Genomic DNA, 27,829 nt, shown 5'->3' with positions numbered 1-27,829 from the left:
CTCCTAGAAATGTGTCTGTGGGAAACGTGTCTAGCTGGGTCATCTGTGTAGCACGAAACTGACAACAGCCCACGATGCCTACCCATTGAAAGACTTACATGCCCCCAGGTTAATCTTCTACAATTATTTCCTCAGAAATCCGACAAAGGTGGAATGTCCGCTGTGTTACAGGCAACATGTTTTCGCATTAAACATGACCTGTAGTTGGTACTCAGCATTTGGACTGGGACATTCTCAAAACTGAACATGGTCCTTGGGGAAGGGTTTCCCAAGCCAGCTGGACTTCCACATCAGTCTAAGTGGTCTCACTCCTGCATACCTCAGCTCTGCGACTACTCTGAAGACTCCTGCAGTCACTGCCCTGCAGTGTTCCCTGTCTCACTTCCTCTTCAGTGGCCCAGTTGCCAAGTGTGGCCAACTCTGACTGAATTCAAGTATCTGCCCAAAGGTCAGAGAACCCTTTCTTATAAAGCGCCACATAATAAATACATTAGGTTTTATAGTCCATACGACATCTGTCGCAGTACAAAAATGGAAGTAGACACTAAACGAGCGTGACTGTGTTTCAGTAAAACTTTATTTTATATTACAGTGTGTGTACAGTTTGCAGATCCCTTGGCTACTTGAATATAAAGCACTAAGGAGAGTAGGTATTATAATACTTGGTGCACTTAGACAAGAACAATGGTTCTACTGGAGTGACAGCACTGTGGATGGTGGATTATGATGCTTACCTGTGTTATAATTTTCTAGTAAAACATAAACTCCTAAAAAATATTGTCAATGATGTGGAACTATGACTTATATATATAATTTCTGTCAGCACAAACCACAGAAGACCACCCTCTCCAATTTTCCCAGAGTCTCTGTAAATGCCCAGAACTTCAGACAGCAAGCAAAGTCCTTCTCCCCAGCTACTCTTCTCCCAAACATCAACAAAAACAAAAACATACTTACTTAAATAATAAATTAAGACCAAAGAGGGTAAACATAACAGCCATGTAGCCAACGATGCCAGTGGCATAGCTGATTTTATAGATCAGCAGGAACCATTTATACACCAACCTAGAAAAAAGAGATTCTGTTAGTGTATTTCACAGAATCACTGGCCACAAGGGCCTGTGGACCACCAGCACTCTGTCACATCAATGGGAATCAGAAGACTTACTGAGCAGCTTCCATCACTGCGCAAAGCTATGCACTTCCGTATTTGCAGAAATACCTCCATATAGCAGGACACTACTTGATGTTTTTCTGGTCTCAGTCAAAAGGAAGAAAGGAGAGCCCAGGAGGTTCCAGCCTGGGCTGGAAGAGTACAGCTGCCCCAGACAATTACACTACCCTGAATTCAGATTAGCTAGACGGAGAAGCGAAAACTAAAGCCATAGCAACACACCAGAGAACAGGGGAGCAAGGCTGGTTATTCTTGTCAGGAAAGGAAATTCAGGGGGGAAATAAACCAGAGGTAGGTATTAGCTACTGTCTTTTGTTCTTGGGCCTGGTTATTCTGAACAGTTTTATTTCTAACCTTAGTAAAATTAAGGATTTTGCTGCTGAATTTGTTTTTTTTTCCTGAAGGAGAAGATGTAAAGAAGAGGCAGGCACTCAAAAGCATCTTGGAGTTAGACATGTACGTGTAGAGGTGGCTGTGGTTGGCGGACAGGACTGTCAGGCCTTGGAGGGAGAACTGTATGTCCCACAGCCAATGAAGGGTGGTGGGGAATCTGGATGGCTGACTCATCTGGATTAAGAAAGGAAAGAGCATTTCTTGAATGAATCAGAACCTTTTAAATATGATAAGTCCCTAATGTCACGAGACATCACTATGTATGTGATGAGAGCTAATGAGCAATGAGACAACATCCTGGAATAACCAACAAATAGAAGCCAACCTTGCCTGGACCCAGGGAGGAGGCTCCAGCTCCCGTCGTGCTGTGGCCAGGCAAGCAACAGCGGCTCCTCAGTGTGGGAAAGGCCCCACACACCTTGTAGCACTGTCTTCAAAGGGACCACACACTCTTAGTCTGAATTAGAGTGTTTATTTGCTGGGTAACCTCAGGTAAATTGTACCATCTCTCCAAAATAAGTTTGCTTACTTGTAAAATAGGGAAATCACACTGCTTCCCTCACTGTATTAAATAAAGCCCACAATCAAGTTCATTAAGTGTTGTGTTAAAAAAAAAATGAGGATTTTGAGGAAATGATACATTAAAAAAAAATGAGGATGGGGCCGTATGTCACAGCTCAACTGGCTAATCCTCCACCTCCAAGCTCCAGGATCCCATGAGCTGGTTTGTATCCTGGATGCTCCACTTCCCATTCAGCTCCCTGATTATGGCCTGGGAAAGCAGCAGCAGATCTCAGAATACCTTGGGACCCTGCACCCACGTGGGAGAACTGGAAGAAGCTCCTGGCTCCTGGCTTTGAATCAGCTCAGCTCCAGGCATTGCAGCCATTTAGAGAGTGGACCAGTGGATGGAAGTTCTCTGTCTCTCCTTTTCTCTCTAAATATGCCTTTCCAATAAAAATAAATAATTTTTTAAAAAAATGATATGCTTAAAACTGTAAAGTATTATTAAGCATTGGTTATTATTACAAAAAACCCTCATATTATTGACATGTTTTCAGTCATGTTAGCTAGACACTGATTCTGTTGAAGACTCTTCCCATTTTATTGCATCAGGTTCAGAGATCAGGCCACAGAGCTAAGAAGTGACAGGGCACGGAGTTCTAACCCACATCCATCCGGCTTCAGAGCCTGTTCTCTTCATCAACAGCCAGAAGTCAGCTACCAAAGCAAAACAGCAGCTTCTGGATCACCAACTGTACAATCAAACCCAGAGGTCAGAGGAAGCAGTGCAATAAAGTGGACATAAGACATGAGGGAGGAACATCAATTTAGGATCTGGAAGACTGCACACTAGCTGGACAAAATGTTCCGGCCAACCAGTTCTTGGCAGGCTGTCCTGGGAAGGACACCTTTCTCACATCACTTACCAAATGCACTGCAACAGGTGCTTTCTCACCCATGTCCTCCATTAAACCACTGTTTGAGGGCAGGGGCCATGTCTTATCTAGCTCTGTATCCCCAGCACTCAGCACAGAGCCTGGCACAGCAGCTGCTTACTGCACGAATAAGAAAATCTCTCTCTCTTTTTAAATTGAGTCAAGTACAAACGTGAAATGACCTCACCAAGTTACTTGGAAGGATCAAATTAAATGTGTCTGGTTATACAGGCAGGGGCTGTTTTGTTACCTAAGAAAGAAGCACTGTGTGTTGGAAATTTGCATATTGGTTGAATTTCATTCATTCAATAAAAACTGACAGTTAAGTTTCTAAATGACAAGCCCAGTGGTGTGTCCTAGATATATAGTGACAGACAGAAAACAGATGTAGTTCCTGAACTCTTGGCCAAAGTTTAGTGGGGGAAACAAATACTCAAAATAATATTTAGTTCTAAATTGTGATAAATGCTGTGAATGAAAACTATAGGGTATTATGAGAGAATATAATGGAAAATATAATTCAGAAAAGTGTTGACAGAAGAAAATAACATTTAAAATAAGACCACACTGATCACCAATATCTGCTTATTGATTTTGTTTGCTTTTCATATGAACAGAACTTGACATAAACCATAAAATGAGCTGTAGGGAAATATATGGTGGTTGTTCATCAGTGGATACAGGGGTGGGTCTCCCAATCAGCTTGTTCAGGAGAGGCCCTGAACCAAATCGTCACAGTAGCCAAAGGCAGCAATAGTTTTTCCATCTATACCCAACTGCCTCCCAGGCATCCCCACCCATGAGCCTCAGGAAACCAGCTCTCACCTTGGGGTTGTTTGTACCAGAGGTTTCCGTGTGGCTCGGAAGGTGACAAAGGCTGTGACAGCAGAGAAGAAGCTCCAGATCACTAGGAACCTCCACCAGCGCAGCTTCACTGTGAAATAGAGGGGGACAACCCACATCTGAAAGAGGGTCACCATCTGAAACACAAATACAAGCACTTCAGCTCGAGCCAGCTCCTGCTACAACCCAGTCCACGGGGCCGAAATACCTCTCATACACTTACAATTTTGGATGAAGGTAACCTTACTAATGATCAAGGTCAGAAACCGGGGACCAAGCTTGACTCCTCTCTTCCAAGTCTCATTGACTATCTTGATTAAAGATTTTTTTTAAAGACCTTCCATCTACTGGTTCGCTTGCCAAGCGGCAGCAACGGCTGGAGTTGAGACAAACTGAAGCCAGGAACCTCCTCTGATCTCCCATGTGATTTTGGGCCGTCCTCCACTGTTTTCCAAGGCCACAAGCAGGGAGCTGGATGGGAAGTAGAGCAGCCAGGACACGAACTGGTGGCAATATAGAATCCCAGCACTTGCAAGGGGAGGATTAGCCTGCCTCTCTCTCTCTCTCTCTCTCTCTCTCCCAGCACTTGCAAGGGGAGGATTAGCCTGCCCCCCCCCCCTCTCTTTCTCTTTCTCTCTCTCCATAATTGTGCCATCAGAATGTATCTCTTAGATACATTCCCATTTGGGCCCCTGCTACCTCTTACCAAGCAAAATTACACTTGTAAGCCTCCCTGCAACGGGGGCCACCTAATCCTTCTGGGAGACCAAGTGCTACTTCTAATGTATGGTCTGAGAAATTCTAAGTCCCCTGCATATAGGTTAGGAGCTAACATCCTTAGCCAGGCCATTAAATGTCCCTTAAAAGGTCCAATCTACCAATTTGAGAACTATCTCATCCCATTCCCCATACCTTCAAGTCACACTGTCCCTCTCTGGTTAAAACATCATTACCATCTCCCTTTCTGCCTGGTAACATCACATCCAAGACAGGTGAAACCTCTGCTCACAGATTTCTAGGACTCTGGAAGGCTTTTCTTGATGTCACTGCACTGCTTGCTTAGAACACGAGGCTAGACTCATTTTCCACCTGAATATTTCAGCTCCCTGGAGGCCATGAATATGCTGTGTTCCTTGGCTTCCTTTGTGGAACGCAAAGTATCTACCACATAACAGGTCCCAAATGAACTTGATAATAAAAGGAAAGTAAGAGTCCTTATGAGAAAGGCTGCATTTCTCAATTTAAAAAAAATCTCAATCTCAATTTTTTTTTTTAATTGAGAGAGTAAGAAAGAAACAGAGAGAGCTGTGTACATACACAGGTACTCATCCCTGGTTCACTCTCCAAATGCCTGCAACAGCCAGCTAGACTGCGGATAGACCAAATCTGTGACAATCACTCCAGTTCCCCCACGGAAGCAGCAAGAATCCAGTTACTTGGGCCATCTCCACTACCCCCGGCCTGCAACAGCAGCAAAGCTGGAGTCAGGCGCAAGAGCAAGGAGTCAAATCCGGCAGATACCTTAGTCACTAGACTACATGCCTGCGCCCAAACCTCCACTTTACTTCACAGCCTTCAGGGTCTTAACCCACACTTGTTCCCTCAAGAGTTTCAAATGCACAGCACAGCTCTAGGCAGTCCGCAGCAGTGACCATCTCCTGCTCCTCGTGCCTGCTTCCATCCCTAAACCACACAGCCTTTGTTTTTAACCACAATGCTTTAATTACGAGACTCCTTTTAGGTGAGTAGCAGGGATAAAATGAGAAGATAATTAGCGCTAAATGAAGGTTTTCTCTCTGATGTCATCAGATGAAATTGAAAAACATTAACAATGTATATCTATCTGTAAAATACGGCATAATATACCATTATATACACATAGTAAGTATATATGTAAATGAGAAAAGTTTCAGGAGACAGGTAGGGTAACCCTGGTTTAAACAATACACAATGAATACATGTGTTAAAAACATCATAGGGAACCCCACAAATGTGCTAAATTTTTACAAGTTAAATATACATTTTTTAAATAATTTTAAAGTAAAGAGGGGTGGGCAACTGCATTTTGGTTAAGACACAACTTGGAATGTCACACACAATAAGAGAATCACTGGATTTATGATCTATGTTTCTTGTTTTATATTATGAACTGACTTCCAAAAGATGACAGAAAACGGAATTCAAAGTATTTTGATATGAAAACATTTGAGATATATGTGGTTTTTGTGGATACATGTTTTCAAAAAACTTTGTGAAGATCCCTCATTCATTACTTCCATCTGAATACCAGAGGTAGGAGCAGGTAACTAGTGGCTACTAGTAGTTAGGTTAAACTTCACTAACTAGCACTCGAACCACTAGCTTGCCAGAGGCAGGGAATCTGGTGCCATCTGGTGCTGATGCTATGTATTACAGCCGGTATAAAGAACTGGAATGGGGGCCCAGCACCATAGCATAGCAGTTAAAGTCCTCGCCTTGAGCACCAGGATCCCATATGGGCACTGGTTTGTGTCCTGGAGGCTCCACTTCCCATCCAGCTCCCTGCTTGTGGCCTGAGAAAGCAGTCGAGGACGCCCCAAAGCTTTGGGACTCTGCACCGCATGGGAGACCTGGAAGAGGCTTCCTGGCTCCTGGCTTCGGGTCGGGTCAGCTCAGCTCCGGCTGTTACAGCTCCTTAAGGAGTGAATCATTGGACAGAAGATCTTCCTCTGTCTCTCCTCCTCTCTGTGTATCTGCCTTTCCATTAAAAATACATAAATCTTTTTTTAAAAAAATAAAGAACTGCAATAAAGCCAATAGAGACCAAAGAAAAGGAAATACAATCTGGCTTCCTAATATGGTTGGTATAAGCTATGTACACTGTTTAACTGTTGCACTCAGCAGCCTAGTGGCTAAGTCCATACCTTACATGTGCTAAGATCCCATACGGTTACCATTTTGTCTCCCGGCTACTCTGCTTCCCATCCAGCTCCCTGCCTGTGGCCTGGGAACAGTAAAGGATGGTCCAAAGCCTTGGAACTCTGCAATCAATGGGATACCAAGAGGAAGGAAGCTCCTGGCTTCAGATCAGCTCAGCTCCAGCCATTGTGGCTACCTGGGGAGTGAACCAGCAGATAGATGGAAGATCATCTATCTGTCTGCTCTCTCCGTAAATCTGACTCGCCAATAAAAATATTAAAAAAAAAAAAAAAATAAGGGCCTGGCACAGTAGCTTGGCAGTTGGATCCTCCCCTTGCACACACTGGAATCTCATATGGGCACTGGTTCCTGTCCCAGCAGCTCCACTTCCCATCTAGCTCCCTGCTTGTAGCCTGGGAAAGCAGCAGAGCACAGCCCAAAGCTTTGGGACCCTGCACCCACGTGGGAGACCCGGAAGAAGCTCCTGGCTTCAGGCTTCAGATCGGCTCAGCACCAGCCACTCTGGCCACTTGGGGAGTGAAACAGCGGGTGGAAGATCTTCCTCTCTCTGTCTCTCCTCCTCTGTTTATCTCCAACTATCCAATCAAAAAATAATAAATCTTTAAAAAATAAAATAAGGGGGTCTGGCACAGTGGCCTAGTGGCTAAAGTCCTCGCCTTGAACGCCTCAGGATCCCATATGGGCGCAGGTTCTAATCCTGGCAGCTCCACTTCCCGTCCAGCTCCCTGCTTGTGGCCTGGGAAAGCAGGAGAGGACGGCCCAAAGCCTTGGGACCCTGCACCCACGTGGGAGACCTGGAGTAAGTTCCTGGCTCCTAGCTTCAGATGGGGGCAGCACCGGCTGCTGCACTCACTTGGGGAGTGAATCATCAGATAGAAGATCTTCCTCTCTGTCTCTCCTCCTCTATATGTATATATCTGACTTTGCAATAAAAATAAATAAATCTGGGCCCAGTGGCATGGCCTAGCGGCTAAAGTCCTCGCCTTGAACGCCCCAGGATCCCATATCGGCACTGGTTCTAATCATGGCAGCTCCACTTCCCGTCCAGCTCCCTGCTTGTGGCCTACGAAAGCAGGAGAGGACGGCCCAAAGCCTTGGGACCCTGCATCCGCATGGGAGACCTGGAGGAAGTTCCTGGCTCCTGGCTCTGGATCGGCACAGCACCAGCCGTTGCGCTCACCTGGGGAGTGAATCATCAGATGGAAGATCTTTCTCTCTCTCTCTCCTCCTCTCTGTATATCCGACTTTGTAATAAAAATAAATAGATCTTAAAAAAAAGAAAATAGACAAAATATATAGGTATTATATGTTAATATAATTTAAAAGTAAAATTTGGCTGGTTTGTTCAAGCACTTGTGCCTGCTATTATAAAAAGAACAAAATAATGGAAGCTTTTGTCTTGACATCTCTGGCAGGAACTGAATGAAACAAGTGCACGAATTATGTAGTCATGCAAACCGCTAAGTACTGACACAGGAGTTTAGGAGAGAGATTTTGGGGCATAAGTTAAGACAGGCTTCCTGAAAAAGCTGGTATTCTGGATGGTTCTGAAGCAATTCAGTCTTCGTTATCTGAATCTGGAAATACAAAGTTAAAACTGAAGAACAGCCTGGCACCCACTGTTTCTAGGGTTCTAGCTCTGATATTTTGTGAGCTAATAAAGGGAAATGAAGAACGAACACCACATGATGAAACTTAACAAACTACCCAAAGATAGCATGACTTAACTGCAACTCACATACAACAAATCTAGGGAGTTTCAGCTCACCACCAACTGCTAGGGAAGAGATGTCAGCAGAGGTGCTGCCAGCACAGCCATGGCAAGCTTCAGCTGCTTAATTGGCGACACAGCTTGGACAGAGGAGGCAGCAGCTCTATGCATCTCTATGCATCTCTGGGGTCTTGGAATTGCGCTTTGAGAGCACATTGTACAGTAACAGTGGTAGGTAAGGGCACTTGCCGCAGTGCTAGAATTTCATTTGGTTACCGATTTCATGCCATGGCTGCTCCTATTCCTATCCAACTCCCTGCTAATGCATTTGAGAAAACAGCGGACAACGGCCCAAATGCTTGGGCCCCAGTCACCATGAGGGAGACCTCGTTGAAGTTTTTGGTTTCTGACTTTAGCCTAGTCTTGGCTGTTGCACCATTTGGGGAGTGAGCCAGCAGACAGATTTCTCTCTGTACCTCTTTCAAATAAATAAACCTTTAAAAACAGAAAAACAAAACATGACAAAACAAAACAAGCTCCTTAAGAGCTCAGGTCTAGTTAAAAGAAACAACAGCACAATCCAGCACACGAGCTATAATGGAATAAGCACTAGTGGCCAAGAACCTAGAGGAAAAGCCCTTCACTCAAGTAGGGAAATCAAGGAAGGCTCCCTGAAGGCAGCAGCCTTGGAGCCCTCTCTTGATGGCCCAAGAAGGTGGAGAATGGTATCACAGTCAATGTTTCAGAATGAGGGAACATTGGAAAGTACTTGATAAAACACATGGCAAAAACGTGAAGAACAACCAGTGCTTGAGAGCAGCGCCTGAAATGAGCCTTTAGGGCAGACAAGGCTCAGAGGAGGCAGATACAGAAATATGTAATGCAGATACAAGTTTTTATTACATTCTAAAGTTGTCCTTTATCAGAGAAAATTACAACCTTTTACCATTCTCTAACCGCATTCTAGCATTTCTCTGAATTCCTAGTCTGAGAAAACTCTAGTATTTTAAAGATTTCCAGGTAGGAGATTTGCCAGCCAGCCATTCCAGGAAGTAACAGCAGTTCAGGGAGTTGGAGGGTAAAAGATACTATATTTGGTAGCAAACAAACATGATAAAAGCTTCTCCTTGGAGATTTTTAAAAATAGGACTGATGCTTTTCCAGGCACAAGCTTGTCCCTTCTCCTAACATCCCTGGGGGAGCTAAGGAGTAAGGAACATCAGATGATGAAAAATCAGCTCCAGAGAAACCAAAAAGCAAACCTGGACAGCGCTGGGTTTCCACCCAGAACTTCTGTCTCCCCAGCTGCCTTCCTGGCGCTCACTGAGCTTACTGGGAATGCTGAGAAGCCTGGGGAGGCCAGATGATCTTGGCAGCCTAGCAGACAGGGAAGGGACTGCAAAGTACTGCCCAGCCAAGGAAGGGGCTGAGATAGATGTCACTAGCTAGCCAAGAATCAGATTTGGGTTTAGGCCCGCTCTCCAATTAAATGATATGTGCTCCCAGCATGTCACACCAGGATTCTGTGCCCTGGTTTACAAATCTGAAAAATTCAGATAAATCCCTATCCTATCTTTTGGAACCTACTGTGAGGTTCCAGCAAGATAACTATTTTTTTTTTTTAAAGATTTATTCATTTTATTACAGCCAGATATACACAGAGGAGGAGAGACAGAGAGGAAGATCTTCCCTCCGATGATTCACTCCCCAAGTGAGCCGCAACGGCCAGTGCGCGCCAATCCGAAGCTGGGAACCTGGAACCTCTTCCGGGTCTCCCTCGCGGGTGCAGTGTCCCAATGCATTGGGCCGTCCTCGACTGTTTTCCCAGGCCACAAGCAGGGAGCTGGATGGGAAATGGAGCTGCCGGGATTAGAACCGGCGCCCATATGGGATCCCGGGGCTTTCAAGGCGAGGACTTTAGCCGCTAGGCCACACCGCCGGGCCCAAGATGACTATTTTTAAAACCATTAACAAACTTAAACGGTAAGCACTGTAAGGTATTATTGCTGCTAGGAGAATTGAAAGGAACAGTATACGAAATATAGGTAGATAAATCAGCAGGACCTCTTGCTCCAAAAAAACCATTAATCTAGACTAAGTTTCTCTTTATCTAACATGAAACTTGAACTTACAATCCGAGTTCAACCCCTTGTAGTGCTGATCACACCTGCTTACACTTAGGCTCCCCGGTGGCAATGTCCCTGCTGCTCTGAGGCCTCCCTCAGGTCCAGGACAGGGCTTCTCTTCAGAATAACATTGCTACCCAGGCACAGAGCATAACGTCTGGAGACGTACTCTGCTGTCACAAAAGGGGAAGGACTGTTACTAGCAGCCAGTGAGTAGAGGCCAGGGATGATGCTGTTGGACATCCTACAGACAACCCACGACAACCCTACAGAAAATCCAGAATTGTCTGGTTCAAGATGCCAACAGTGCCCCTGTTGAGAAACCCTGGTACAAGAGAACAGCATTGGTGTTTTTCCACAGGGTGGTGACAGGTGCCCACTCAGAGACTGAGCTGTCAACTTACGCAAATGAACAACAACTGCCATTCAGCTTGACAGAAACATGAGCTTTATCAATTAATTCCATTATTTCTTGGCATGTTATAGAAGCATTCTTTGGAAAATTCTCATTGCTGACTTCTAACAGTCCATATTTCTGCTACTCAGCAACAATCCCAGTGTCTCCATGTGGCACAGCCTGTTCTGGGGAGCTATTCTTAATCTCTTTTGCACCTATTCCTTATGCCCCACCCAAACATTCTAATGTATTTCATGCATATTCATACTTGTCCATGTAAACTATTTCTTTTTTTTTGTATTTTCAGAATTTCTAAAGTAATTTTTAATCTTTAATATTCATTACAAAGGAGAGGACGTTGCACACTCATGTAGGCCTCACTTAGGATGGAGAGGGTCAGGGTAGGAGAAAAGTAAACTATTTGTACATGTGCATTTTTAATTTGGCAAACATATTACATAACTTTGTGTTTCTTACTTTTTCTACTCAGTGCTACACCTAAAAGAAGTCATCCATTTTACCTATAATTCTTAGAAGCTGAAAGCCATGGGCCCAGTAAATGGCTCAATTAGCTAATCCTCCCCATCCAGGCACCAGCACTGGATCTGTCCTGGCTGCTCCACTTCCCATCCAGCTCCCTGCTTGAGGCCTCAAAAAGCAGTGGAGGATGGCAAAGCATTCAGACTTCACATGTGGGAGTCCTGGAAGAAGCTCCTGGATCCTGGCTTCAGATCAGCTCAGTTCTGGCCATTACAACCACTTGCAACATGAACCAGAAGATGGAAAATCTATCTTTCTCTCTCTCCTCTATGTAGATCTGCCTTTCGAATGAAAATAACCAAAACTTTAAAAAAAGAGAGTGAGTGTGCCTGGCGCAGTGGCTTAGTGACTAGTCCTTATATGAACGCACCAGGATCCCATATGGGCACTGATTGCAATCCCAGTAGCTCCACTTCCCATCCAGCTCCCTGCTTGTGGCTTGGGAAAGCAGTTGAGGACAGCACAATGCCTTGGGACCCTGCACCCACGTGGGAGACCTGGAGTAAGTTCCTGGCTCCTAGCTTCAGATGGGGGCAGCACCGGCTGCTGCACTCACTTGGGGAGTGAATCATCAGATAGAAGATCTTCCTCTCTGTCTCTCCTCCTCTATATGTATATATCTGACTATGCAATAAAAATAAATAAATCTGGGCCCAGTGGCATGGCCTAGCGGCTAAAGTCCTCGCCTTGAACGCCCCAGGATCCCATATGGGCACTGGTTCTAATCATGGCAGCTCCACTTCCCGTCCAGCTCCCTGCTTGTGGCCTGGGAAAGCAGTTGAGGATGGCCTAAGGCCTTGGGACCCTGCACCCACGTGGGAGACCCGGAAGAGGTTCCTGGTTCCCAGCTTCGGATTGGCGCAGCACCAGTCATTGCGCTCACTTGGAGAGTGAATCATCAGATGGAAGATCTTCCTCTCTGTCTCTCCTCCTCTCTGTATATCTTTGTAATAAAAATAAATAAATCTTTTTTAAAAAATAAATAAATCTTAGAGAAAGAGAATCTGATGCCCAAATTGCCTCCAACTGCTCTATTAACTGTTAAGAGGAACACCTTGGACACACATCTGAATTCTTTCCATGTCTTTGCTATTGCAGACTGCTCCTGCAAATATAAGATTAGAGATTCCCTTCTCATACGCAGATTTCATTTCTATTGTGTACATTATTAGGAGCGGGATAACTGGGACTTACGGCATTCTCCATACTGATTTCCACTGTGGTTGTACTAATCTATACTCCCACCAGAAGTGAAGGAGGGTACCTTTCTACCCACATCCGCATCAGCAGGTGGTGTTAGTCAAGTTCTGAATGTAGGCCAGTCTCACTGGAGTTAGGTGTTACCTCAATGTGGAGGTAACGGTTGCAGACACTTGAGGAGTGAATCATCGGATGGAAGATCTTCCTCTTTGTCTCTCCTCCTCTCTGTATATCTGACTTTGCAATAAAAATAAACAAAATCTGGTCCATACTGGGTTGTTGGTTTTTGTTTTTGTTTTCTTTTCTTTGGCTGCATCCCATGTGTTTTGATGTTTTTTATTTCAGCTTTATTTAATCCTAATACTTTCTTTCCTCTTGTCGAATTCATCGCTGGCTCATGGATTACAGGGTGGCATAATTTTTCCCAAGAGACTTCTGTGTTTCCTTTTTGTCATCCATGTATTGGTTACTCAGTGGCACGTTTTTCCATGGTGCTGTAAGTTGTTGTTGTTGTTGTCGTTGTGGCTGCTGTTCTAACTCATACCAGTTGTTGACCTTGTTTCATGGCTTCTCATTTATGGAAATGTACAGTGATGGAGTACTGGGGTTTATCATATCCAGATGTGGGGGTATAATGCAGCATGCATCCCTGCTTCCAGACAAAAGATGGATTCCCAATGAAACTGTTGGACTTGTGTAGACAATGGGATGCTGAACTATCTGGCACTGTCTGCACCACTAATGTCAGGGTACACTTAAGTAAGAGACTGATGGAATTATTATTCCTTATGAAGGACTACAGCATTGTAGCAAAATGGGGAAAATCTGTTGGGGGGTGGGAATTTGGGGGAAATCCCAGTTTATATGAAATTGTATAACATTACTCAAAAATTCAAAATAAAAATATACATATATATCAAAAGAAAAACACCTAAATCAACACTGTCAGGCCCAGCACAGTAGCCTGGCAGCTAAAGTCCTCACCTTGCACACACCAGGATCCCATATGGGCACTGGTTCATATCCCTAATGCCCCTCCTTCCTGCCTGTGGTCTGGGAGAGCAGTCGAGGACAGCCTAAAGCCTTGGGATCCTGTACCTGCGTGGGAGACCCAGAAGAGCTCCTGGCTCCTGGCTTCGGATTGGTTCAGCTCTGGCCATTGTGGCCACTCTGGGAGTGAATCAGCGGATGGAGGATCTTCCTGTCTCTCCTTCTCTCTTTATATCTGCCTTTCCAATAAAAATAAATAAATCTTTTTTAAAAAAATCAACAGTGTCTCATATGTCTCCCAGGGACGTGCCACACGATACTTGGAGCAGTCCCATGCTGCCACTCACAACGCCTGCATCACTCTTCATCACCGCAGAAGAAGTGTAAGGAGGCTCTTACAGTCTGGTGCCGATCCTTGACACTGCTCAACTTTCTAACTTTTCCTTTTTTGGTTAAGATTGCTTTACGTATTTGCAAGTCAGTGTTACAAAGAAGAGGGGTAGGGAGTAAGGGGAAAGGGAGAAAAAAAACGAGAAAGAATAAGGAGACAGGGAGAGCAAGAGAGGGAAAGAGGGAGAGAGGGGGAGACAGAGAGAGAATGAGAACAAGTGTTCCACCTGATGGCTGCAATAGCCAAGGCTGGGCAAAGCTGAATCCACGAGTCAGCAGTTTCTTTCAGGCTTCCCAACATGAGTAGTGGGTGCCCCAACTCTTGGGCCATCTTCCCTTGAATTTGAGAAACAAGGAAGGAGCTCCTAGCTCCTGGCTTAAGAGAAGCCCAACCCCAGCTTGGGCAAAACGTCAGGGAGTGTACCAATGGATTGACCTGGCGGAGTGCCATACTGGTTATGTCCCAGCCTCACATGTACCAGGAAACCATATGGGTGCCGGTTTATGTTCCTGCTAACCCAATTTCCTTCCAGCTCCCTGCCTGTGGCCTGGGAAGGCAGTGGACAACCCAACACCTCGGGACCATGCACTAGAGTGAGAGACCTGGAGGAAGCTCCTGATTCCTGGCTTGGGATTGGCTCAACTCTGGCCACTGAGGCCACTTGGGGAGTGAACCAGCAGCTAGAACATCTTTCTGTCTGTCCTTCTTCTTAGATCTGACTTTCCAATGGGGAAAAAAAAAAAAAATCTTAAAAAAAAAAAAAAAAAAAACTAAACTAAAAAAACTCCTCATGTCCCTGACACCTAGTCCCCTGGTAACTATCTGCTGTTTCTGTTAATGTGACCATGTGGAATGACAGGCCATTTTCTTAACTTAGCATTATCTTTAAGACTCATCCATGTTGTGGCATGCTGTAATATTTCTTTCCTTCATAAGTTCACCATTTTAATAGCACAATAAATACTGAATGTACCAGTCAAGTTTCAGTGAAACATCTAAAATTACTTATATTTAGCAATGTACTTCTCTCTATTTAATCTGAATTCTCCCTTCCATACAAGGTTAGCATTATTCAAAATCTTACCATTCCCCTGCTTTTAAAAATAAGGTCTTGGGGGCAAGTGTTGTGGTATAACAGCTTAAGCTGCTGCCTGCGAGCTGCCATCCCAAATGAGCACAAATTTGTACTCGAGCCACAACACTATGCATCCAGCTCCCTGTCAATGTGCCTGAGAAAACTGTGCAGGATGGTCCACGTGCCTAAGACCCTGTCATTACATGGGAGACTCGTTAAGCCAATGGCTTCAGATGGGACCAGTCCTGGCTGTGGCCGTGTGGGGATTAAATCAGCAGATGGAAGACTTCTGTCTCTCCCCTCCTCTCTCTGTAACTCTGCCTTTTAAATAAAATACACACACAAAGATGTTAAACCGTCTTTCAAAATGGTTTCTCCACATATGAAGCAACAGTACCTGAGCACAGACCTAGCAGGCGACCATAAAGAATGACTGCCTAGGGCCCAACATGGTAGCCAAGTGGCTAAAGCCCGCACCCTGAACACGCTGGGCTCTAATATGGGCACCGGTTCTAATCCCAGCAGTCCTGCTTCCCATCCAGCTCCCTGTTTGTGGTCTGCGAAAGCAGTCAAGGACAGCCCAAAGCCTTGGGACCCTACACCCACATGGGAGACCTGGAAGAAGTTCCAGGCTCCTGGTTTCAGACCAGTGCAGCACCAGCTGTTGCGGTCACTTGGGGAGTGAATCAACAGACAGAATATCTTGTTCCCAGTCTCTCCTCCTCTCTGTATATCTGACTTCCCAAAAAATAAATATTAAAAAAAAAAAAAGAAGAATGACTACCTGAACCAACATCACTGGGTTGAGTGGTGCTCTGCTAATTTCTTTGAGACTCAGACTTTTTTTTCCTTAACATTTATTTAGGGCCTGGTGCAATAGCTCAGTGGCTAAATCCTTACCTTGAACACAACTGAACCCAAAATGGGCACTAGTTTTAAACCTGGCTGCTCCCCTTCCCATCCAGCTCCTTGCTTGTGGCCTGGGAAAGCAGTAAAGGACAGCCCAAGATTTTGGGATCCTGTACACACATGGAAGTCTCAGAAGAAAATCCTGGCTATCCCTCTCTCTGTAAATCTGCCCTTCCGGGGCCCAGTGGCGTGGCCTAGCAGCTAAAGTCCTCACCCTGAATGCCCCAAGATCCCATATGGGCGCCGGTTCTAATCCCGGCAGCTCCACTTCCCATCCAGCTCCCTGCTTGTGGCCTGGGAAAGCAGTCGAGGACGGCCAATTGCATTGGGACCCTGCACCCGCGTGGGAGACCCGGAAGAGGTTCCTGGTTCCCGGCTTCAGATCGGCGCGCACCGGCCATTGCGGCTCACTTGGGGAGTGAATCATCGGAGGGAAGATCTTCCTCTCTGTGTCTCCTCCTCTCTGTATATCTGACTTTGTAATAAAATAAATAAATCATTTTAAAAAATCTGCCCTTCCAATAAAAATAAATCTTTTATAAAACATTTTTAAAAAGTATTTATTTATTTCAAAGAGTTACAGAGAGGACCCATGTCGTGGGGGGCAGTGTGGAGGGGAAGGGGAGGTGGAAGGGGGCGACAGAGGGAGAGAGTGATCTTCCATCTGTTGGTTCACTCCAAAAAATGGCTGCCCAAGGCGCTTCATCTAGGTCCCCAAATGGGTGCAGGAGCCCAAGGACTAGTACTATCTTCTGTTGCTTTCCAGGCACATCAGCAGGAAGGTGAATCAGAAGTGGAACAGCTGGGACTCAAATGGGATGCCAGTGCTACAGACAGCGGTTTAGCCTTCTATGTCACAGAGCCAGCCCCACAGCCTGTGTCTTGATCCACACAGTGGTAAAAATCATGCTACTAACTACCTAGCATATCATGAAGTACTTAGTAAATACAAATTGGCATTATTAATTATGTTTATGTAAAATGCATAGTTGGTAGTACCCCTCTGAAATTCAGAGCAAATTAAGAGTCGGGAGTCTAGGGCCTGGTGTCTTGCCTCGTGCAACTGCCAGGATCCCACATGAGTACCGGCTCATATCTTTGGTGGCTCCAATTCCTTTCCAGCATCCTGCTTATAGCCTGGGAAAGCAGTGCAGGATGGCCCAAAGCCTTGGGACCCTGTGCCTCTCCATGGGAGACCCAGAAGTTGTTTCTGGCTCTTGGCTTCAAATTGACTCAGCCCTAGTCATAGTGGTCAATTGGGGAGTAAACCAGCAGCTAGAAGATCTTTATGTCTCTGCTTCTCTCTGCATATCTGCCTTTCCAAAAAAAATAAATAAATCTTTAAAAAAAAAAAAAAAGAAGCATTTTTTGGGCCCAGCACGATAGCCTAGTAGCTAAAGCCCTTGCCTTGTATCCGCTGGAATCCCATATGGACACTGGTTCTAATCCCGGCTGCCCGCTTCCTATCCAGCTCCCTGTTTGTGGCTGGGAAAAACAGTCAAGGACGGCCCAAAGCCTTGGGATCCGGCATCTGCATGGCAGACCCAGATTAGGCTCCAGGCTCCTGGCTTCAAATCAGTGCAGCTCCGGCCTTTGTGGCTGCTTGAGGAGTGAATCAATGGAAGAGCTTCCTCTGTCTCTCCTCCTCTCTGTGTTATTCTGACTTGCCAATAAAAATAAAACAAATCTGAACAACAACAACAAAAGAAACAGCATCATTAGGCACTAGGGATAATGAATCAAAAGCACAGCCAGACCCTGCCCACATCAACTAGGCTGGTCAGAATTTAAAATGAAGGAACTGGGCAGTTAGCCTAGCAGTTAGTAAGCCCGTGCTTGACATCAAGAACGCCTGCATTTGATTCTCAGCTCTAGCTCCTGATTCTAGCTTCCGACCAATGTTGACTTTCATGGTTTGAATAAGATTTGGTCCTCCAAACCCATGCCGACATATGGACTTCCAAGTCTTACGTTAATGGTGAATGAATTCATGTTAATTGACTGGAACATGGAGACAATCTGATTAATGCACCTGGGACGTAGGCCTTAAGGGGAGATCTTTAGGTCAGCAGAGGACAGGCCTCAGAGGTATCCAGAGTCAAGCAGATAAGCAGATCACGCTGCATGCCTCTCTTCTCCCTGACTCCCAATGGGATCGTCGCTCTATGCCTGTTCCACCACTGCCAGCCTCCTGCAGTGCTAGATTAATGAGTGACCTGATCATCTAGAACCAGAAACCTCCAAACCATGAGTCAGAATACAATTTCCTCTCTCTAGTGTTTTAGTTAAGGCCATGAAAAGCTAAATAATTCATAGACGGTAGAAGCAGCTGTGATAGCTCTACTACCTGGGTCCTCCCAGCCACGTGGGAGTTCCCAGTCTAATCTTACCTCTCACAGACATTTGAGCAGTGAGTCAGTGTGCGTGAGCTCTCCTGCTGTCTGCTTCTTTCTCTCAAATTTTAAAAAGCAATGAGAAAACAATAAGAAGCAAATGTGAGAATGTGGAAAAATTTGAACCAATCTATGGTGGACTGCAATGTAAAATGATATGGCCTCTATAAAAAATATTTTGGCAGTTTCTCAAAACGTTAAACATAAACTTGTCATATGGCTCAGCAATTCCAGAATTGGATATACATCCAAGGGATGTTACAGATGAATGTTCACAGCAACATTTTTTATAATGACTAAACTGATGAATGAATTAAAAAAAACTCATTATATTTATATAACAAAATAGAATTCAGCCATGAAAAGGAATGAAGTGCTGATAGTTGGATACAACATGCTTGAACCTTGAAAAAATTGTACTCTACGTGAAACTACATACAAAAGGTCACATACTATACAATTCTATCCATATTAATATGTAAAATTGGCAAATACATAGAAAACAGGTCAATGGCTACAGGTTCTGATGGAAGGGGAAAATAGAAAACAATTACTTGATAAGCACAAGGTAATGACTGCACAACCCTGAATGTACTAAAGCCAATAGAATCACACACTTTATAATAGTGAATTTTGCTACGCAAAATTTATCTCAATAAAAATCAAATTTTATTCCTTTCTATATAAAATAGGACCTGAGGAAAGGAACATTTATTTACATTTATTTATTTAAATTCAAGAGCAAAGAGAGAGGGAAGTAGAGGGAACTAACAGAGCACCTATCTGCTAATTCACTCCCCAGATGCCTGCAATGGTGAGGGCTGGTGTTGTGCCAAAACCAAGCAAGAAGTGCAACCCAATCCAGGTCAATCACGTGACTGAGCAATCACTTGGCTGTCTCCCAGGATGTTGAATCAGGAGCTAAAACCATGGATCAGATCCACGTCCTCCAAGATGGAATCCAAGGGTTTCCACAGGTGTCCTAACCATTAGGTCAAACGTCCACCCAACAGAGACTATTTTATATCCTTGAGCTTTTGTTCTTAGGAGTAGGAACAACAGCAGTCACAAACATTACTTTTAGAGTTTACAAAACACTTCTCCCACATACTCCTAATTTTCTGCACTTACAAGGCGGATATTACCCCACTTAAAAGAAAAAATTAACCTCAGAGACACATAAAACCATATGCATACAAAATGGGAGAGTTAGTTAATGAAGTCAAGTGGGTCTCACTATTTTAACAGTGCCTCCAAGGAAAAACAGTTGCAAGTTATGCTAATTTAAAAAAAGAGTAAGAGGTGCATTGTATACAAACCTCTTGGGCAATTTTTCTTCCACCAAAGTTGGTTACTTTAAAACAGTAAAAATATTCATTGTACACAATAAAAGTTCTAACAAGACCAACATACGTCATTATACTAGCACAGCAGCATAAAACACGACAGTACATAGTTACTTTTCCTAGTTCTTAAAGAGATAGGTTTAAGTTTCTCAGTACAACATATGCCAAAGTGTTAGCATAGCCTCCCCCCATGAAGTCTTGTACGTTTACAGGGTGTGGCAGAGAACTCAGGAGACGATTGTGCCTGTTCCGAGCACAAGTGGCCTTATTAAGTTACAGTTACCTCTCCTATTAAGGATTAACTAGTGAATGACACACACCCCAGTGTTTTTCTACCAGTGGTCTGAAGAACCCTGTTTGCTCAGTGCAGAAAGCAGAGAGGCTGGGATTTTAAATCTTTTCATCAAGCACAGCAGCCAACTATTTTTCTACACTTGGTTTCTCCTTAGATACTGTTTAAAAAAGAATTCTGGAACTTGAGAGAGAACATGAATTGAAAACTGAAAATGAAAAGTGAAAACTACTGCAGTACACACACGTGTTCCTTTTTCTTCAGAGTTGATTTTTTTTTTTTTAAAGATTTACTTTTACTACAAAGTCAGATATACAGAGAGGAGGAGAGACAGAGAGGAAGATCTTCCATCCGATGATTCACTCCCCAAGTGAGCCGCAACGGGCTGATGCACACCGATCCGAAGCCGGGAACCTGGAAACTCCTCCGGGTCTCCCACGCGGGTGCAGTGTCCCAGTGCACTGGGCCATCCTCAGCTGCTTTCCCAGGCCACAAGCAGGGAGCTGGATGGGAAGTGGAGCTGCTGGGATTAGAACCGGCGCCCATATGGGATCCCGGGGCTTTCAAGTCGAGGACTTTAGCCGCTAGGCCACACCACTGGGCCCCAGAGTTGATTTTTTTAAAAAGATGTATATATTTATTTATTTGAAAATGGGAGTTAAAGAAAGATAAAAGGAGAAACACACAGAGACCTTGTATCCTTTGGTTTACTTCCCAGATGGCCACAATGACAAGGGCTGGGCCAGCAGCAATGAGTTCCTTCCTGGTCTCCCATGTGGGTGCAGGGATGCAAGCACTTGGATCATCTGCTGCTGCTTTCCTAGGCTACTGGCAAGGAGTGGGACTGGAAGGGGAGCATCATAATGGCACCCACAGGAGATGAGGGCAGTGCAGGTGGCAGCTTTAGCCACTATGCTACAACACTAGTCCCCAGAGTGGACTTTTTAAAACGCTTAAGTACTTAACACTATATAGTATTTCTGGGCCCAGTGATATGGCTCAGTGGCTAAATCTTCCTTGTCTTGCAACTGCTGGGATCCCATGTGGGCACCAGTTTGTGTCCTGGCTGCTATTCATCCAACTCCTGCTTGTGGCCTGGGAAGGCAGCAAAGGATGACACATGGGACCTGGCATCCATGTGGGAGACCCAGTAGAAGTTCCTGGCTCCTGGCTTCGGATTGGCTAGACTCTGGCCACTGTGGCCACTTTGGGAGTGAACCAGCAGAGAATCATTCTGTCTCTCCTTCTCTGTATAAATCTGCCTTTCCAATAAAAATAAATCAATCTTAAAAACAAACAAGCCAAAGAATGCCATTAGGTTCTTGTTCTGTACCTGAATTATGAGTTTTCTTACTTTGGGGGCTCAAGTAAGTCATGGCAGTAATTTTACAGAGCAGGCACAATAACCACACACTGAAAACCAGAGCTCATCTCTAATGACGGGGTCAAGGGTGAGACACTAAACCCACCCTAAGACAGCCCAACCTACCAGATAGTGTCACGTGGCCCTCCCTCCACACGCCATGATATAAAGGCACTGGTTCCCACGTGTGGCACACTCCTATACTTGAGCTAGCTGGAGGGAACACCACTCAGAAGTACTGCCACCTCAGAGGTAACACCAGCCTCATTTCCTACTATGCTCTGCATGTCCCTTAGTTCCTTTGGTGAAAAACTGGCGAGAGATGGCATAGCTGAAAAAGCTGGCCTGGTTGAAATGCTAACTCTCCTCATTAGTGCCCCATTCAGGCCTCTAATCTCAGGGTTTCAATTTCTTCATTTAACACTATAATTAATTTATGTGCTTTTATTTATTTGCTTGTTTGTTTGTTTATCTGTATTAGAAAGTCAGATATACTGAGAGGAGCAAAGAAACAGAGGAAAATCTTCTGTCTGATGATTTACTCAAGTGGCTGCAACGGCTGAAGCTGCACTGAACCAAAGCCAGGAGCCTGGAGCCTCCTCCAGGTCTCCCACGAAAGTGCAGGGTCCCAAGGCTTTGGGCTGTCCTGGACAGCTTTCCCAGGCCACAAGCAGGGAGCTGAATGGGAACAGGGGCCATCGGGATTAGAACTTGTGCCCACAAGGGATCCTAGCGCGTGCAAAGCAAGGACGTTAGCCACTAGGTTAACGTGCTAGGTCCCATGTACTTTTAGAAAAATAAATGAGACACTACAGCAATTAGCAACCTAAGAGGCTACCGACCTCTAGGTACCTCTAGCATAACAGGCCTAAAAAAGCAAATAGTAGGGCCCAGCACAGTGGCCTAGCAGCTAAAGTCCTCGCCTTGAACACACCGGGATCCCATATGGGTGCCGGTTCTAATCCCAGCAGCTCCACTTCCCATCCAGCCCCCTGCTTGTGGCCTGGGAAAGCAGCTGAGGACGGCCCAATGCATTGGGACCCTGCACCCGCGTGGGAGACCCGGAAGAGGTTCCAGGTTCCCGGCTTCGGATCGGTGCGCATCGGCCCGTTGCGGCTCACTTGGGGAGTGAATCATCAGATGGAAGATCTTCCTCTCTGTCTCTCCTCCTCTCTGTATATCTGCCTGTAATAAAATGAATAAATCTAAAAAAAAAAAAAAAAAGCAAACAGTAAAGGAAACATTTAGGAATTAAGGTTAAAAGTTTTAGCATAAAAATAGCCATGTTTGAATAAAGGGCTCATCATTTGAGCAGATCACTTTAGCCTCATTTCTTTAACTGTAATTGGAGAAAACAAGACTTTGCTATATTATTGGTTTACAATAAAGGTGAGTATGTGTAAAGTGTTTAGAACATTAAGAACACAATAGATATTAGCTGCTGCTACTATATTTTTGTGTACTATATCAGAAAACAACTATAATATGTTTGCTGTGTTTAGGTTTTACAAAGTTTTGTTAAACTTGAGAAGTGCTAAAAATCTTATATGTAATAACTGTACAATAATCTAGCACACTCCCAGCCATATCCTAAAGCACAGTAGTTGAATCTATGACTTAAATCTCTTTCAATTTATTGAGGCTGTTTTGTGGCTTAATATATGGTCCAAACTGGAGAATGTTGCATATACACCTGAGAATATGCATTCTGTTGATGCTGGATGGGGTGGTCTGTGTATCTATTAAGTCTAACTGTTTACATGTTGAAGACCTTTACTGCTTTATTATTTTTAAAAGACAGAGACAGAGGGGTCCCACCTCTTGATTCACTCTCCAAATGCCAGAAAAAGCCATGGCTGGGCCAAAGCTACAGCCATCGTCCAGGAACTCAATTCTGGTATCCCACACATGTGGCAGAAATCTCATCACTTAAGCCATCACTGCTACCTCCCAGGCTCGGCTCGACAAGCTGGAGTCAGGAGTCAAATTTAAGAATCAAAGCTAGCCACTCCAATATAGGACATGGGTGTCTGAACTGCTAGATTAAACATTTCCTCCTCTACTACTATGTAATGATCTCCTGTCTGGTTATTCTCACTATCCATTACTAAAAGTGGGATATTGGGGCTGGCACTGTGGTATAACAAGTACAGCTGATACCTTTAACTCCAGCATTCTATATGGGTGCCAGTTCATGTCCTGGCTGCTCCACTTCTGTTAATGGCCGGCTCCTTGATAATGGCTTGGGAAAAGTAGCCAAAGATGGCCCAAGTGCTTGGGTTCCTGCAGTCAACATGGAAAATTGGGAACAAACTCCTGGCTCTTGGCCTCAGCCTAGGGCAGCCTCCTGATGGTTGTGCCAATCTGGGGAGTAAACGAGTAGACAGAAGATCTATCTCTCTCCCCGTCTCTCCCTTTCTAGTTCTGCCTTTGAAATAAATATTTAAAAGCCCAAAGTGTGGTATTGAAGTTTCCAGCTATTATAATAAAACTGCCTCTTTCTCCCTTTAATTCTGATTTTGCTTCACATATTTTGGGGTTTCTGTGCTCAGTACACAAGTTTATACCTGTTATATCTTTTTGCTGTACTGAACTTTTATCGACAATGTTCTTTTCTTATAACCTTTCTGATTGATTAGTCTATTTTACCTGCCATCATCACCCAACCTCTCTTGGTTATCACATGCAAGGGAAATCTTTATTATATTCATTTTTAAAAAGATTTATTCAGGGAGGGAAGATGAGAGACTGAGATTGATCGATTTTGCAGCTACCTCCTAAACAGCCGCAATAGTCCAGAGAGGGCCAGGCTAGAGCTGGGAACTCCATCCAGATCTAGCCTGTGTCCAGCAGAGATGCTAGCACTTTAGCCACCACCTGCTGCTGGGCTCCAAAAAATGAGGCCTGCATCACAGACATCCTGGGCTTCAGTGTGTCAGCTTAACCCACAGAGTCATAGCACCTGCCACTATTGTCAATTTTTTTGTGTTTTTATATCAAAGAGTTGTTTTCTGTGCACAGCAATTAAAGAATAATGGATCATGGATTTTTAAATACAATTCATAATTCCTTTTAACAGAATTTAACATTTTATATTTCAAGTACTAATAAGAAAAAATGACCTCTACCTCTTACTATTTTCTATATGGTTTACATATTTTTTTAAATAGTAGAACCTAAATCCTACTTCATGCTGTTTTTTCCCAATCCAGTGATCTTCCCTTCCTTCAAATGAATAGTTCCAGTGGGCATCCACTTCATGAGTATGTCCCACAATGTTTCAAAGAGAGGACCTACCTTTTCTGACTGGAAAAGCAGTCTCAGGGTCTAGTCTTGTTATCACCCTCTGAATCACTTGTCCCTTAGACATATGAAAACACACACTGTATGCTATTCACTAGTATATATAAAGTTCATTATTATCTTTCTTGGTAAAGGTCTTGTGATGACTGACAAACCAAAAAAAAAAAAAAAAAAAAAGGTGAGACAGGAAGTGGCTTACATTATAGGACCGTGGATGCCTCTGCTTCCACTGCACCAGGAGCAGCTGGGCCACCACCAGGGTGGCAATAAGGATGAGTACCATTTCTGCGTGCATGGCTTCGTGGCCGCGATGCTTGGCATGCATGCGTGCATGCTCGACCCTGAAAGCCAAACAGATGGGGTGAACCAGGTCAGAGATGGTGCAGTGACAGTCCCCAGCTCAGAGCACACTCCTGGGCCTCAGTGCCATAGTGTGTCTTGCCAACTGGGGGCCAACACACATGTTCTAGGCAATAGCATCCGGGGAGAGAAATGAGACTTCGTGAGTCCCAGCAGCAAGCTCAGCTATTCAGATTACAGGTAGATCTGTTGCCTGCACCCCCTTACAGAGAAGTCCAAGTAGAAGCCTGCATCATTGCCCGCTTCACAACGATTTTAACTTCTCACCAGGACAATTATAGTCATAACACTGCAGACTCTTAGTGACACATTAAACAAGTGTATGCTGACTGCATTATTAAAATCTTGTTTTATGGGGATCAGCATGGTGGCTTGGTGAGCTAATCCTCTATCTGCAATACCAAAATGCCATTTGTGTGCCAGTTCAAGTCCTGGCTACTCTGATCCAGTTCCCTACTTAAGGAAAGGGAAAGCAGTGGAGGACGGATAAAGTCCTTGGGCCCCTACACTCTGGAAAAACAAAGGACTAGGACTCCTCTTCCCCAAAGCCACTCCTTCGAGGATTTATCAAGATCTTTCAAAAATACATTAACAAAATACCCTATTTCTACCACCACTTTCTTGTGCCCTTTCAAGCTAACAATTGTAGATTCTTCAACCACTGTCTGTACAGCACAATGTAAAGACTATTAATCTTGTTTGCCTTCTAGACACAATCCAGCCAAAGATCCTCCACATGAGGGCTTAGAATCCAGCGTGGCCTCAGCAAAACATTGGACAGCAGCTTTCATGCAACCATTACCTCCCTTAAGACAGACAGCAAATTACTATAAACCTCTTCCCAGTCATTCAGAGTTTTTTGGGAGCTGCAGTACACAATGTATGTACCTGCCACACTTACCTCCATTGTTCCTCTGGGGAAAGGTCTGACATATCAACCTGTAGAAAGATACCACCACAAACAGTTGTTACTGTTCTAGAACTATACCTGCCAAACATACAGTGCTCACATATTCATCAATATCTGCAAGGAATTAAGGAGGCTTTAGGTCTTAGAATGTCTTTTTCAACACATCATTTCATATTGATCTTTCCCATTGCTAAACCCTTATTTGTGCTACATGTCTGTATTAGAAAATGAGGGCAGAAGAGAGTTCTAACTACCAAGATGCTTATAAACAGACAATATACTTTTTAAAAGTGATGGAGTCCATGCAGTAGGTGTGAATAACACGAAGGTGTGAAGAGAACAGCTCCCTGACTGGCAGGGCCCGGGGAGCTACCAGCTGCTTAGCAGGGCTAAGTGGATTCATCTCTGACCACCTTGACGCAGTTTTCACTCCCCTTCGCATGGGCACTCAACCACCCCACTAAGAATTTTGTAATCTATTGAGGCATTGTCTGCCCCTGTGAGATGGCTTTTACAACCAATGTGAGCTTAAGAGTTAATGTTACTGAGGATGTCCTGGTGAGTGGGCCTTTAACTACACACAGGAGTATAATTAAGTCTGTGCTGTTTACCCATTGCCAGAAAATCTGGCCCAGATATTTATCATGCTTTCTGGGGAATGGCTTGATAAGAGGAACCCTAAAAGTTATCCTGTTACTGTGACCCTAAAGGTCATTCTGCTATGACAAAGAATATAGTTACTGTGACCCTGAAGGCCATCCTGCTATGACGAGGAATATAGCTACTGTAACCCTGAAGCCTATCCTGCTAAGGCAAAAAATATAGTTACTGTGGTCTTAAAGGTTAGCCTGTCCTTGCAATTCTTTTTTTTTTTTTTTTTTCTTTTCTTTTTTTTTTTTTATATATATATTTATTATTTAACTTCAGTAATTACATTGTATTATGTGACACAATTACATAGATACTTGGGTTCTCCCCACCCCTCCCCAAACCCTCCCACCATGGTGGATTCCTCCACCTTGTTGCATAACCACAGCTCAAGTTCAGTTGAGATTCCCCCATTGCAAGCGTATACCAAACATAGAGTCCAGCATCTTATTGTCCAGTCAAGTCCAACGGCTTCTTAGGTATACCCTCTCTGGTCTGAAGACAGAGCCAGCAGAGCATCATCCCAGTCAATTGAAAGCTCCAACATACCATCAGCAAAAATTTACATCATTATGGAATTAATTGACATAGTAATGAGTAACCAACATGTTAAAAGTAAATGCGAGTTCCCAGTCACCTTCTGTGACCACCTCACCTATACTTCAATCTTAGTTTATACACAACATATAACATTCAAAACATAACATGTTATACATAACATCATATCATCTTAAATTAAGGCAAACATGTGGTATTTAACCTTTTGGGATTGGCTCATTTCCCTTAGCATTAATATAGAAAATGTAGTTGCTTTAGTTGTTTTCATAAATTTTTAGCTAGAGGAAATACAGGGTGATTTCACTAATATCATAAAGATATATTTTTGATTATTGTTTGATCACTTATGAAGTTGTAGAGCCTGCAGTTGTAGAGGAATGTAATGTTTATAACCTTTTGTCTTAGATCTTCATGTTTTTTCTCTCTTGATGTATTTCTCCCATTTAGTGATAGATAAGTTGAATAAGAATTGTATTAGGAGTGTATTACTGTATAAGATGTGTTGTCTACTGAGAAACTCTTGGTTGCAACGTTGGAATGGATAATGCC

General features: G+C 44.1%; 1 protein-coding gene across 4 annotated transcripts in view; it reads right to left on the bottom strand.

The window, feature by feature from the left end:
* Positions 1-27,829, bottom strand: part of RNF121 (ring finger protein 121) — a 79,951-nt gene that overhangs the window by 27,201 nt on the left and 24,921 nt on the right. For 2 of the 4 annotated variants that reach the window (XM_058663526.1, XM_004589930.4), the window contains exons 2-5: positions 26,066-26,103; positions 25,004-25,145; positions 3,832-3,986; positions 958-1,065 (exon numbers count right to left, since the gene is read on the bottom strand). In XM_058663526.1, the coding sequence (XP_058519509.1) occupies positions 958-1,065; positions 3,832-3,986; positions 25,004-25,145; positions 26,066-26,097 (437 nt within the window). In that variant the 5' untranslated portion in view covers positions 26,098-26,103. Of the gene's footprint in view, positions 1-957; positions 1,066-3,831; positions 3,987-25,003; positions 25,146-26,065; positions 26,104-27,829 lie in introns of those variants that run through there. The other 2 variants (XM_058663528.1, XM_058663529.1) reach the window with 2 other exon arrangements.

The sequence above is a fragment of the Ochotona princeps genome, chromosome 4, assembly GCF_030435755.1.
Source record: "Ochotona princeps isolate mOchPri1 chromosome 4, mOchPri1.hap1, whole genome shotgun sequence".
Taxonomy (NCBI): domain Eukaryota; kingdom Metazoa; phylum Chordata; class Mammalia; order Lagomorpha; family Ochotonidae; genus Ochotona; species Ochotona princeps.
This window is presented reverse-complemented; position numbering and strand designations above follow the sequence as displayed.